Here is a 13,179-nt window from a genome sequence, read left to right as displayed (position 1 = left end):
GGCATGCAGCTGCGTCAGGAGACTAACGTTTCGTAAGAGGTGTTCGCATGGCAGGCTGTAAACAAACCAATAACTGCTTCTGAATATCACAGGGGACATCCGCAGAAGACAACAAGTCTGCCCCCTGCATGCCGGGTGCGCATTTTAGTCGCTGGCTGCTCCTGCGGTCGTAGCATTGCAAGCGCGTTTAAGCATGGAGAAGGAGCAGTACCTTTCAGGCTCTGAAACTCCCTTTCCAGTTTTTTTCGGAGGTCCATTTGTTCCACCAGCAGTTTTTGAAGCTCATCTGTTTAAAAAAGGAACAAAAGAACAAGGCAACATTCAAAATAACACCAAAACCTGACGCAAGTTTAGCTGATCAAGAGTCAGTCAAAGTTGCCAGTGACAACAGCGTGTGAAGACAGAAGTACCGTTTGAAGCGCTACATAAAGAGTGAAATTAACATTCTTCTTATCATATCGCCCCTTAAAGTGATTGCAAAATGCGACAATACTAGGTATAAACTGTGGTTGGTGGTAAAATATGATTCTGGGGTTATTTAAACATGCGACATAGAGTAATGTTGTGCCTCTGCTTTTAGTAAGTGGTATCTGCAATAGAAAGTGCAGTCCAGGATAAGAACAAGGGCAGTTCCAATTGTTTTTACTAACAGCCCACGAAAACACGCGTAAAATTGTCTCTACTTGCAAGCAAAACTCACTGGAGGCGTGCAGTACTACCCACCAGAGACTCTTTCGCAGGATCTATCCTTCTCTCTCTCTTCATATATTTATATAGTGTAAATATGTGGTCTGTGAGGCAGTAAAAAGTGGTTTCCATGTGTCATTTTTTTAAATACTGGGGTAATAAACTCGAATTCGACATTTAACTCATGAATGTGTTTATTAGTACAGTTGTAGTTAACGTGTGTTATTGGACTGCAGTTCTTATATATAGAGAGATATATTCTTTAAAAGAAGTATGCGCGAAGTGCCCACACCTACTTACATCAAGACCTGAAGCAAAGTGTGCGCGGAAAGTACAGAACAACGTGTCGATTGATTTATGCTTAACCTCGTGCCAGTGCTGCTTTTATATTTGTATACAAAAGAAGCCTAATTCGCTAGCCACTGGCCGCAATGCGTTGCAGGGCTACACTGACCATCCATTTTTAGCAAATAATCCAGGAATGAGTTGCAGGGCTGGCAGGGGAAAAAAGCGTCCAGCGCGCGCGCCTAGTTTTGATCCGTGCTCGGTTCTGCGTTTGTGAGTGTGCTGCTCGTTCTGTTGAGAAGGGCCCGTATGCGAGACTCTCTGACTCTGACTGAAGGCGCTCGCGCCTATCCGTGGCCCTTCCACTGAGGCTCAGTCGGCGCGGGGCCAGCTGAGAGAAAGCCGGCGAGGCGCGCGCAGACACGAAGTGAGGCAGTGGGTGCTGGCAGGCTGCGCGCGCGAGCCGCCATCCTCGCAGCGCGCGCCTCGCCTCCCGTCAGAGGCTGCAGCCGGCCCAGAAGCGCGACAAAGATTAATTATCCCCTCTGCCCGAAGGCACTTCATCGCCTGCATTAAAAATAAAACACAACGTCAACCGCAGGCTTGCAGCGGACGATTCCGGGCAGGATCGAGCTTCTCCTTAAGTAGGAAAAGTGTTCTGAGAAATTACAAATACTCAGCACTTTCGTTTACCGGGCACAGTGATTTTTAAATGTCAATTAAATAGGGTAGGTTCTTTTTATCAGAGCTCACTAGCTGAGACAGATGTATTAATGGACTCGTTTAGTCCGTTTTATTATCCATAACAAATCCATCAATGTAGACAGCTGACGGTCTCGGTGTAGAGGCAGCCATATGGGACCAAGCCCTTCCAAAGTGCCGGGGAGGTGCTGTGTGTTCACTAACAACCCAGGGTCGGCACAGGGCACCCAACGACGCCTCTGAAAGCGTCCGGCGCACGGCACTCGCAGGCGCACACGCAGCGCGCACACGTACTCGTCGACGTGGACGCACGTCGACGTCTTTGCGTACGTCAGATAGCAGGCGTAGATGTGCACGCGCGGATGTGTACGGAGCGTACTTAACGGACCCGCTCGTTGTTGTCATGAAACCAAACGGGGCTTCCAGTGGCGGACGAGTGAGTGAGTTGTAAATGCCACGAGTTCCGTGGCATGTGTTTGTTGGATACCAATAATACGTATGTATTTAGTCCGTAACGTATTTAGCAAATACGTAATATTCTTCCGTGCTCATTGGCTGTTTATGATTCAGAATATCATTCCGGACGTGTATGGGCTTTCATGCAGCTCGCACTTCTGCGTTAACAGGGGTAAAACATAAAGCGAGTCTGACTGCTTGCTATAAGTACCACATATAGGTATGTCCGCACTCCGCTTGTCCGTCTCGCTACGTGTATGGTATTGATGGGTGTGATAAGTAACCTCCTTTTTGGATTGTGTAACCCTCCTCATTGCACTCTGAGTGTGAAATCGCTCATAAAATGTATATTTGGCTTTACGAAGGGATACTCTTTGTTTAGAAAATGTATGTAATTTAACGCATGGATGCCTAAATATAGTGAAATGAGTATGATAGGAAGCATTTTATTTTCAGTGCGGGATTATTCGGGCGTCTAGAAAACATTTCTTGGATGATTAACATTTTTTTAAATTGTGCAAGCATGTGTTCACAGCTAAAAGGATTGCGAATCTTTATTACGATTTTAAAAACGCCAGGACAATGTAAGTAAATGTGCACTGAAAATAAAACAGTGGCAAGACGTCGTAGCATGCATCTGGTCTCCGAACTTACAGTTTTCAGAAATGCTCACCTTTTGCCATGTTTTCAATATCCCGCTCTACCAGGTGCGTCCCGGTAACTTCGACTCTGACCCCTTCGTCATCTGGAAAGAGGCAGAGAGAACTGTGAGTGGCCCTCTGGAGAAACACAGACTGCTTTTATTGAGAACAAATTGGTGTGTTAGCCCCTGTTTGTGTGTCTGTCATATGTCAACACGTGGGTCCAAATGAGAGAAATCCCCACACAAGAGTTCTAACTCTGAGCACACCGTCCCCGCTTTTTGGGCTGAATAATTCATGAGGCCCTCCAGAGCAAATAAGGGGCATCTCTTCTTTCTGTACTGCTGCACCAGCCAGCGTTTTCATTTCGGAAGAGTAGGCCGCCTGGATGCCCTGCCGGCTATTAAATTCGTACACACAAACGTATTAAGTCTGCCTTTAGAACTCTGCACTATATCGGGGTGTTCGAACGTTAAGCAGGAGAAAAACAACCTACATGGAAGAGCCGTCTTACACAATGTCCTTTCCTATGTGGATACGTATTGTCAAACATGAATTTATTATTCGCTAGTTTATAGGAAATCATAAACACACTTTCTACATAGATATAAGCCAAGGAGTAAAATATCTGTAAAACTTTTGGTTCTTGGTATGCTTATTTAGGTAGCCATCTGTATGTACAGGTGCCTTTGTGTTTAAACTGTAAAGCGGCATGGGATTACCTCTGTCTGAAGTGGGGGGGCTGGTCTGGGGAACGGGGTTCCGCTGCTCCTGGAATGACTTTCTGGTCTCTGACTCCTCTGTCGCCGAGTGACTGTCCTCTGCGTCCGGCTCTAGTAGAAAATAAATCAATTATTAACTTCAAGCAAGTCCAGTACAGTGTACGTTAGACTGATGGTTGTGAGTACCTCTTACTCCTAAATGCGAGACTGGGGATTTCCAGTCACATGATGCGAGGTGTATTACACCCATGTTTGTCCGTACTACTCACCCTCAAACAGGGACATAGGATTTCCTGTCACATGCGAGGTGTATCGCACCCATGTTTGTCCTTACCACTCACCTCCAAACAGGGACATAGTATTTCCAGTCACATGATGCGAGGTGTATTACGTCACTTGATGCGAGGTGTACTGCACCCATGTTTGTCCTTACCACTCACCCCCAAACAGGGACATGCGATTTCCAATCACATGCGAGGTGTATTACGCTCATGCTTTCCGTACCACTCGCCCTCAAACGCGGAGCAGAGGATTTTCAATCACATGGGAGGCGTATTACAAGCATGTTTTTCCGTACCATTCACCTCCAAACGGCTAAACGGGGGGGGGGGGGGGGGGATTTTCAATCACATGCCAGGTATATTACACGCATGATTTTTCGTACCACTCGTTGCCCAACGCAGGAGAGGGGAATTCCAATCACATGCGAGGTGTATTACTCGCATGTTTGTCCGTACCACTCGCATTTCAAATCACATGCGGGGTGCATTAGACGCATGTTTGTCCATACCACTCATTGCCAAAGGCAGGAGAGGGGACTTAAAATCAATCACATGCGCGGTGTATCCGAGTTGGTGAGCTGCCAATAACGCTCTGACAGTGCAAAGCGATGCCCGTATCACACAGACGTGCATCCAGTTCAGTGCACTTGAAACCGCAAGGACACGTCCGTATGTACCCCAGCTGCCTGAGTGTGTGTGCGTCTAGAGTTGTACTTTTCAGTTTCAAGCCGCTCACTTCCGTCAGTGGACACTGCTACTTACCGGGGGCCTCCGAGTTGCAGAGGGGGGCCTCCGAGTTGCAGAGGTAGGAGGTGGCGGCGGCGGAGCCCCCGGGGTGTGGGCTGTGGAGACCGGGTGCCGGATCTCGGTCCTGGGGGTACACCTGCAGAGGAAGACACAAGGAGACACAGTGAGACCGGGGCGGAGGGGAGGGGCCCGTAGCACATGCAGCCCACCGACCTCCCGTCGGCCAACAGCACCCACTTCCCTCAGGAAATGGGGGAGGGGAGACTTCACAAAATGGGTACTGGCCGTCTTCTGCCATCCTACAAAATACACTCGCAGCTTGAACACAACCGTTTTATTACACTAATTGTCGGTTCTCCAGAGAAAATTACCCGAATTAAAATTCAGGCGCAAGAGAACGGAGAGGCTTTGAAAGGCAGCGGCCCCCATAAAGGCCTAATTTGGGGTAATTTTCAGACCCGCAAAGTGCGCTCTAATCAGGGTAATTATCCCTCGTAGTCCCCGTCTGGAGCTGTTCATTTACAGGAGTTCACAATATTTACTCAGATACCTTTATAATGTAAACGCCGTCCCTTCGGCTTCTATTTGTCTCATCGCCGGGGTCCTCGTGCCTTTGATGTTAAAATTGCTTTATCTTTGTATGTAATATTAACCACCTTTTCATCATCCTTCTATCAAACCGCTGCAGCGCGCGCATGCATGCATACAGAGCAGACAAAGGATTAAACATATCATTTAGTATTAAAAAGCCGTTTGGGAGGCCGGGGAGGGGCGGCAGACAACAGAGTCGAGTTTTCAAAGAAAGCACAATGACAAAGATTAAAGACACTTATTAATACCGGGCCTCGGTCGTTTAAATAGGACAGTGCGACAAATGGTTTTTAGAATTGCGTTTTTGCGAGCCTTCAGCCTTATATTCCAATTCAATTTTAGTGGTAATTAATTACGTTTATATATATAATTATCTCGCAACCTCACCTAACATCTCACAGCAGCCCACAATTTTGAAATAAAAGCAAGAAATGCGGCTGCAATTGCTGTTAATGTCTTAATTTTGCCGAAGTGACCATAAACCCGGAAATGCCCACTGTTAAATCCGGAAAAAAGAAGACATGCGCTAGAGGAGTCCCAGATAAAAGTTCCTATTTTATTGTTTTAGATTGGGATAAGGCACACTTGCAAGTGTGCGTATCCCAATGTAAAACAATAAACGAGGAAGATATTTGTATTCGGGTTATAAGCGAAACCTTTGCACGCGACCCCGAATCAGGACAGACATAACTTTGTCCCCAAAGTAGGCAAGGGCGGGGTTAATGTATCCATATGTACAAGAGAACTACAAATCAATACAATTTAGCAACAATATAAAGGAATTATTTTTAAACTAGACACGAAAGCAAACGGGAAATCTGTGTGCCTACTTAAAACGGTGGCGTAAGCATCCCTTAAGCAAACGTGTGGACCATGTGCCTAAGTCGTTTAAATACTGTACATGAAAACAAACATGCCCCTTTATATACGTGTTTGAGCCTTTAATGCACCAGGGTGTTTATCGCATGAAAGTGAGCGAGGCAGGCGAGTCCAGGCGTGCCGAACTGAGGTGTTTTGTCTCTTGGTTAAGTGGCTCGTCTTGCCTGCTGCAGTGCATCGGCGCAGCCCCTGACAGCCTGCGGGATCTTAGGCGAGTTGCGCGATGCTGTGCATCGATCATCACTTTTCGAAAGAATACCACTTAATACGAACATCCAGATGAGCTATGTGCTTGCACTGGGCGGGAGTTGTCACGCTTTCTCTTGTGCTAGTGTTGTTTGTGCACAGATGCCATGGCAGCACGACCGGCCGCTTTAATTTATATTTTTTTTGCAGTTTTTATAGAGCGCGAACTCTACACGAAGGTATTAAAGCGCTTTACGCGAGCACAAGTTACATTACCCAAGGTCACTTTTTAAAAATGTATGGGGAGATGAAGTGATTCTCCCAGAATCACAGGATATTGAGGCGACGCTGGGATTTGAACCTGGTTCCCCAATTTCAAATTAGGCAGATTGGCCGTAAGGCCACATCCTCTCCCCTTCCTGTAATTAAATGTACAGACGTGAGTTAAGCAACTCAAAACTTGGATATTCGATAAGTAATACACCCCCCCCCCCCTCCCCGAAGCGCCTTGAGACCCTCTGGGTGAGTAGTGCGCTATACAAATCTCTGAACTTGAACTTGAATGGTCACAACGTATGTACAGCGATCTCGTAATGTTGCATGATAGGGCTTCTTCTTTCCACCCTGTCAAGACATCTGCCCTGTTGCGGGTTGGAACAGCCCCTGATCTCCCCTCACAATTTCAGGCTTGTCTTGAGCGGTGGGGAGTATGTCTGATGTAAAACACCAGCAGGGTCTTCGAGCTAGCGCCTCATACATGAGCACACCAAGCTCGAGTGGGAAAGCCCACAGCACAGGAGGAGCTGTGCGAGCCTGGGCATTGAGAACAGGGAGTTTTCATGTCGTCATCCGAAGTTGCAGTGTTGTTCTGTTGGGGTTTGTGGGAAAGTAGCAGTGGTTTTAGGGGGTTTGCGAACTTGCGACATAAGAACAACAAAACATGCCTTATATGAAGGCTGGGGTGTACCCCGGGTAACGGCGCTGTACCTGGGAGTATCGGCGGCCCCTGCAGTGTCACCGCCTTCTGGCCAAACAGCCAACTGGCATTGTTCATCCACTTAGGAGGAAACTGTTGTTAGGAAGTACAGCGCCTCTCCAGAAAGAAGCAGGGGCACGTGGAAACGAGAAATGGCATTAACAAGCCTGGTGCCAATATGGACACACCCAGCCTCAAGTCTGAGCCGGGAAATACTTAGAAGTTGTAAGAATATAAAGAAACTATTGTGGCTGAGATATATCACAGAGCCAAGAATAAAGCTGATTCAGTCAGAATATTACTGTTTTCCAGACAAGCGTTGGCTAATGAAAACGTTCAGAGATCGATAATAATGTGTTAGTCATTCTAGCCCACTAACAAAAATGTAAGTGTGAACCTGTTTTATGCTTAAAACGTTGTCGGAAATCCAGCTGCTCCTTAGCAGGGTACTGAATCCTTATAAACCCCGTCCCTTGGCCCGGTTTAGATTGGGTATTGTATGGCCGACCTTTTACTCCGTTTCCCAAGAGATTCCCAGGGATGATGTACTTTATATTTTTTTCGTGACTTTTATTTGTCTATTCGTAATAGCTCTGTTGTCCGCTGTTAAAGTCTAACAATTTTAGGAGCAGCCGACCAGATTTTTACAAATCTACGTATTACTTACTCGTCTGTCATGTTTTGCTTTAAGCGCTTTTCTAGAGGGTCCCATTAACAGAAGATTGGAATGTTTGGCAGAATAGCGTCAGTTTTTGCTGTAAAATGTTTTACGTCGTGTTAAAGCAGAAAGCAATAATTAATTCGGTCTATTCTTGAAACTGCTGATGTTATTACAGTTTTTTTAATGTATTTTTAAACACTAGCAAACAAACTAAAAATTTATTTAACTGTTCTTGCGTTGATTTTAAACAAGGCAGTCAATATTTTTATATAATATTGCCGAAATAATTAAAGCAATTTGCATATCAGCTGCTCCCCTCCGCACTTGTCTTTTCATTTAGCTTTTTTTTTTTAAACTTGTGCTTGTAATACCTATAGCGCCATAAAAGTGGTTTGGTACTACGTTAATCCACCAGGACCTCAATATAGGGGAATTAATGTCAAGATCGTGGCTTCGCGGCTATAACTGCCCACCTGAAGGCATAAGCACCACACATACACACATACATACACACACACACACACACACAGAGCTCTCCCTCGTTTATCATTATAACACTAGAAAACAAACAGCCATCGTAGATAGTAGTTTGTTGGTGCATTGGGACACTTAAGGGGCAGGAAAGAGTCACGCCAACACCAAAACAGTTCTGTATAATGCAAGGCATTCAACCAGTTGCGTAATATAACCGCAGGAAGGTATGATAACATAAGACAGATTATTACTTTCGTTATAGACATTTTGTCATCCACAGTGCTGCTTAGAAGGGATACAATAATACCCCCGAAGACTGCTGAGGGAACACAAGACCACCAAAAGGCTCGATATCCCGCTAAAGCTTTTCGTTTTTTGTGGATGCGAAGACATTTCATCCCCAAGTGGCTCGGGGTTTTAATTGGACGGAATCAACGTTTAATTCATGAGGCTGGTGGCGTTTGCCAAATTGCCATTACCTCTTTGGCGGATGCCCTGTCAGGTGAAATAGGCTTCCGCCCAATCTTTGTCCAATTCTTCACTTTAAATGTGCTTTTTTTCAAACTCGTACAATCGTTTACAAATCTGGGTTAGGTCCAGCCCTCACTGCTCAGGCCCTCTTTAAAAGGTTTATAACAGATCATCGGGCCGGCCTTGGCACAAGTCCTGTGATGTTCGTCTTACAGGCAGTTGTTTTGACCCGCATAAAGAGGTCCTGGAGCACAGGTTTAGGGACAGAAGACAAAGAAAGTCAAAGGCAAAGCTATTTGTTGTTTGTTCTGTCCTTGGCTTATTATCTACTGTGCGGCGTTGAAAATGCACAGACCACACGGAGCAGTCTGAAAGGAGGCAAACCTCGGTGGCTACTCAGGGCAACACATATGAGAGAGCGCAACGGAGACACAACCAACACAAAGGGATTGACAGCTTGCAGCCTGCAAGTTGCAGCCACTACTCCCGAACTACTGACTTTGTGCGCTTTCGGTGACCACCCCAGATGCAGCGACACCTGTTGGTGCATGGCACTGTTTACAGTAAAGTACGTGTACCCAGCGTTGGTCTACAGAGGGTCCCCTTTGACCGAGTATCTGACCCCTATCTCCATTCATTATTTCAATGACCTTTATCTTGATATCTTGGTAATATTGCATACCTCCTGGATCTACCTTAACTGTAATAGTCCTCTACCAGTTTCCATGAGGTGTGGCCCCAGCCTCACTATTGATAGTACATATTATTTGCACAGCTGGTCTCGGGCTGCTCTTTTTCCAGTGCCCCCTGGGACCGCATAAACGATTGGCCCAGGTTCTCAGAATGCGTTGTGTAAATGCTTGTTCAGGACTTTCGTTTGAACCTTCCCACAAAAGACAAGTGCCTGGGACTGGACCATGTGATTTATACTTCAGATCGAGGCCAGAAACTGGCGTTACTGATCAGCTCTATATCATAGCACTACAATATCGTTTAACATGTTCAGCCGCTCCATTGTTTGAAGAAACACACGAGGGGATAGTCCTATTAACTGGTGATGTTTGCTGCCTTTATTTTAGGTCTGGGATCATTTTAATGGGCAAGGATGAAGTGAATGAATGCAGAGTTGTCATTGCAATAGACAGATCTTATTTTTAATGCCTTTTCTGAACCCTGTTTTGAGAGGCAGTGCTGTTTTCATTTCAGCCATAGCACCAGAGTAGTTTTAATATTCTTTACATGGTTCTCGGGGATTGAGTCAGAACAGTGAGTGCACACACCCTTCAAGTGAACAATGGGGTTTGCATAATCAAATGTTCTGTGACTCGCTAGTCTTGAAAGAATTTCTTGAGGTGATACACAAGTAGAAATTAGCTTAAGAGAAAGTGGGCATCACAAAATAGCATTTAAAACAGCAGTCACAGAAACGTTGTACGGTTCTCTGAGACAAAATACAAATCCGGAGCACAGCAGTGACGCTAGTTTCTTTCCACTGCTGATGGAGGGGGGTCAAGCCAGCAAGGGCACTACATGAGTGATGGGCAGATAGATGCAGTTGGGGCACCTTTGGCTACGTGATGTGAGTCTCCACTGCCGGGACAATGTGGTCCATATGCTGTTTTAATTTAGAACATTGAACACTGGTTTGCAGCAGAACCATTGGTTCAGTAGATACTATTTACTTTCTTAACTGCGTCAGAGTGATAGGAACTTATTGTGGCCACAATACAGCCAGGACTAGCATTGACTCACAGTTCATGTGCCCAGGTGTTCCCAGCGTGTTTTAGCTTGTACATTACAGACAGGGTGGTGATAACAGCCAGCTCAGTTTCCACTCAAAGTAAGTTTGTTCCTGTTTTCCTGTTTCCTCTTTTTTTTTATACATTTAGGTGGTGCGAAGTCGGTTTTATTCGAGCTGTTCTGAAATGGTAGATCATGTATTGCTGTTTGTGTAAGTCCTGCGTTCAATCCTATGTATTCTAGCTGTGATTCCTTTGCGCTTGTTGTGCTTTATAAATGACAGTTCTTTATTTGTATAGATATTTTAAGACAATGCAAATGTATAAAGATTTTTAGGCATGAGATTATAATTGACCACATCCAAATTAGATCAGTGTATTAAACCTTTCAGTGTATCAGAGGATGCATATGCCTATCTGATAAAGTTCACACTTGTCCTTGTCAGACATTTACATTTGTTCTGTGCTGTACTTTTCAAAGTGCCCAGGCCCCTCACTGTCCTCTCACCTGGTATCCCGGGCTGCCTCTCACAGGGCTGTGCACGGCCTCTTCCAGCACTGGGGCCTCCTCGTCCTCCTCGGTGCTGGGCTGCGGCTCCCTCCGTCCTAACTTGTCTTCCTCCTCAGGCTCGTCCTCGTCCTCCTCGTCGGGGAAGCGGTTGGACTCCACATCGACGTCGGTGCCGGGGGAGGCGGAGCGCAGGTCGGTGCCGGGGGAGGCGGAGCGCAGGTCGGGGGAGGCCGAGCGCAGGCTCTCGCCCTCGCTGAGGAGGGGGTCCGGGGATAGATACCCTCCGCGGGCCCCGTACAGGCCCGGCAGCTCCCGGCCGCCGTAGAGTTTGGCCATGCTGTCCGCGTCCTTCACCACGGGCCTGAAGGCGGAGATGTAGCTGAGCCTGCTGCGCGGGGTGAGGGCGGGGGGCGGCCCCGGGGCCCCCTCCTCGTCTCCGGACCGCGGCGGCTCCTCCTCGGGCCGGGAGTCCCCCTCCCCCGCTTCCTTGGGGGTGTTGCGGCCGCTGGTCTCATCCCCGCCCGCGGGCGGCGCCGCCTCCGGGACGCGTCCCACCGCGCTCTTCATGGGGTAGGGCAGCGCCCCCGCGGCCGCCGGCCAGAACATGGGGAAGGGCGGGTAGAGGGCGTCTTTGGTGGTGGCTGCGGGCCAGAACATGCCGGGTAACCCCGCCGCACCTCCACCACCCCCGCCCGCCTTGCCCGGGTCGCCCAGTCCACTCCCTTCGTCCTTCTTGGGGCAGAGGCTGAAGGCCGGGAAGCCATAGGGGTGGGGGAATAACGGCGGAGGGATCTTCTGCAGCACGCCGAAGCCCCCCTTGCTGGGCACTGGGATGACGGGGTACGGCCTCAGGCCGGCCGAGGAGGAGGGCGCGGGGGCCGAGCCCGGGGAGGGCCTCTCGTCGTCCGCGGAGGAGCAGCGCAGGGCCTTGGGCGGGGGCAGGTCTCCTGAGGCGGGGGGCGGGTGGAGGCCGTGCGTCGGGTGGTGAGGCTGTGCAGGCACGTGGTGCGGGTGGTGCGTGTGGTGGTGGTGCGCGTGCCCGCCTCCGCCGCCCTTGGAGCCGCTCCCGCCACCCCCGGAGTGCAGGGAGAAGGTGCGCTTGCGCGTGCCCCCGTTGAACATGGCCTTGACGTCCTCCCACGAGTGGCTGAGCTCCTCCGTGGCCGTGCGCTCGCTCAGCCGCAGGTGCCGCCGCCAGCTGTTGAAGTTGGCCGCGTCGGGCTGGGTGTACTTGGCCTCGGGCGTGCGGTGCGAGTGGAAGATGAACTTGTTGGGCGAGAAGTAGAGGCTGCAGTAGGCGCACTTGATGCACTTGGCCCGGGAGCTGTTGTAGCGCGCGGGGATGAAGCTGCCGCGCGAGCCCCACGCGCACTCGTGCACCACGTCGAAGGCGAAGTTCTCCGGCAGCTTGGGCGGGCGGTGCTCCCCCAGGAAGGACTTGCAGAGGCGCTCGGCCTCTCGCTTGGTGATCATGCCGCAGCGGCGCGAGGAGATGGGCATGGCCCCCGCGCGCCGCAGGATCTCCAGCTGCACCGGGGTGCACTGCACGCACGTGATGCCCAGGGCCACGCGCCGGTTGTGGATCTCGTTGTAGCTGTAGTTCTTGAGCAGAGTGTTGGAGATCTGGGCCAGGCACAGCCGCTCCTGCCCGTCGATGACAAGGGAGACAATGGGAACCCCGTACAGAGAGGTCTCGCCCACCTGATTGGGCTTCAGGTTGTTGGAGTACGGATGCAGCTCCTGCTTGGAGGCAGGGGACGGTGGGCCTCCTCCTGCTGCCCCCTCCCTGCCAGCACCCAGCTGAGGGGCGAGGGCCTCCATGCCAGCGAAGCCTGAGGAAAGAAACACAGAGAAAGGACAGAAGTAAGGCCGACGCATCACAGGTCGTGGAACTTCAACTCATTAAGCCATGCAACACTACAACAGATTCTTTTCATGCAGTTTATAGGACTACTTCGCACTTGGTGACACTACTGTCGACCTACCAGCTGCTCATTTTATCTACTTAGAAAAGCTTACCAAAATATGGAACATTCATCAGGCATTTCTTTACATATATTTAACTCACGAGTGTATACTGTGATACCGAAAACATAAAGTCAGAGGAGTTAACCATCAAATGGGTAGCAACAGGGAAACAATGATGTGTAAATAGAAAGCTCAGGAATGG

General features: G+C 48.9%; 1 protein-coding gene across 1 annotated transcript in view; it reads right to left on the bottom strand.

Moving 5' to 3' along the window:
- Window positions 1-12,848, bottom strand: part of SKOR1 (SKI family transcriptional corepressor 1) — a 48,154-nt gene extending 35,306 nt beyond the window's left edge. The window contains exons 1-5 of the mRNA XM_078684074.1: window positions 11,007-12,848; window positions 4,537-4,657; window positions 3,494-3,604; window positions 2,804-2,875; window positions 212-286 (exon numbers count right to left, since the gene is read on the bottom strand). Coding sequence (XP_078540200.1) covers window positions 212-286; window positions 2,804-2,875; window positions 3,494-3,604; window positions 4,537-4,657; window positions 11,007-12,830 — 2,203 coding nt within the window. The 5' untranslated portion in view covers window positions 12,831-12,848. The remainder of the gene's footprint in view (window positions 1-211; window positions 287-2,803; window positions 2,876-3,493; window positions 3,605-4,536; window positions 4,658-11,006) is intronic.
- Between the last annotated feature and the right edge of the window lie 331 nt (window positions 12,849-13,179).

The sequence above is a fragment of the Lissotriton helveticus genome, chromosome 3_1 (genome assembly GCF_964261635.1).
Source record: "Lissotriton helveticus chromosome 3_1, aLisHel1.1, whole genome shotgun sequence".
NCBI lineage: Eukaryota > Metazoa > Chordata > Amphibia > Caudata > Salamandridae > Lissotriton > Lissotriton helveticus.
This window is presented reverse-complemented; position numbering and strand designations above follow the sequence as displayed.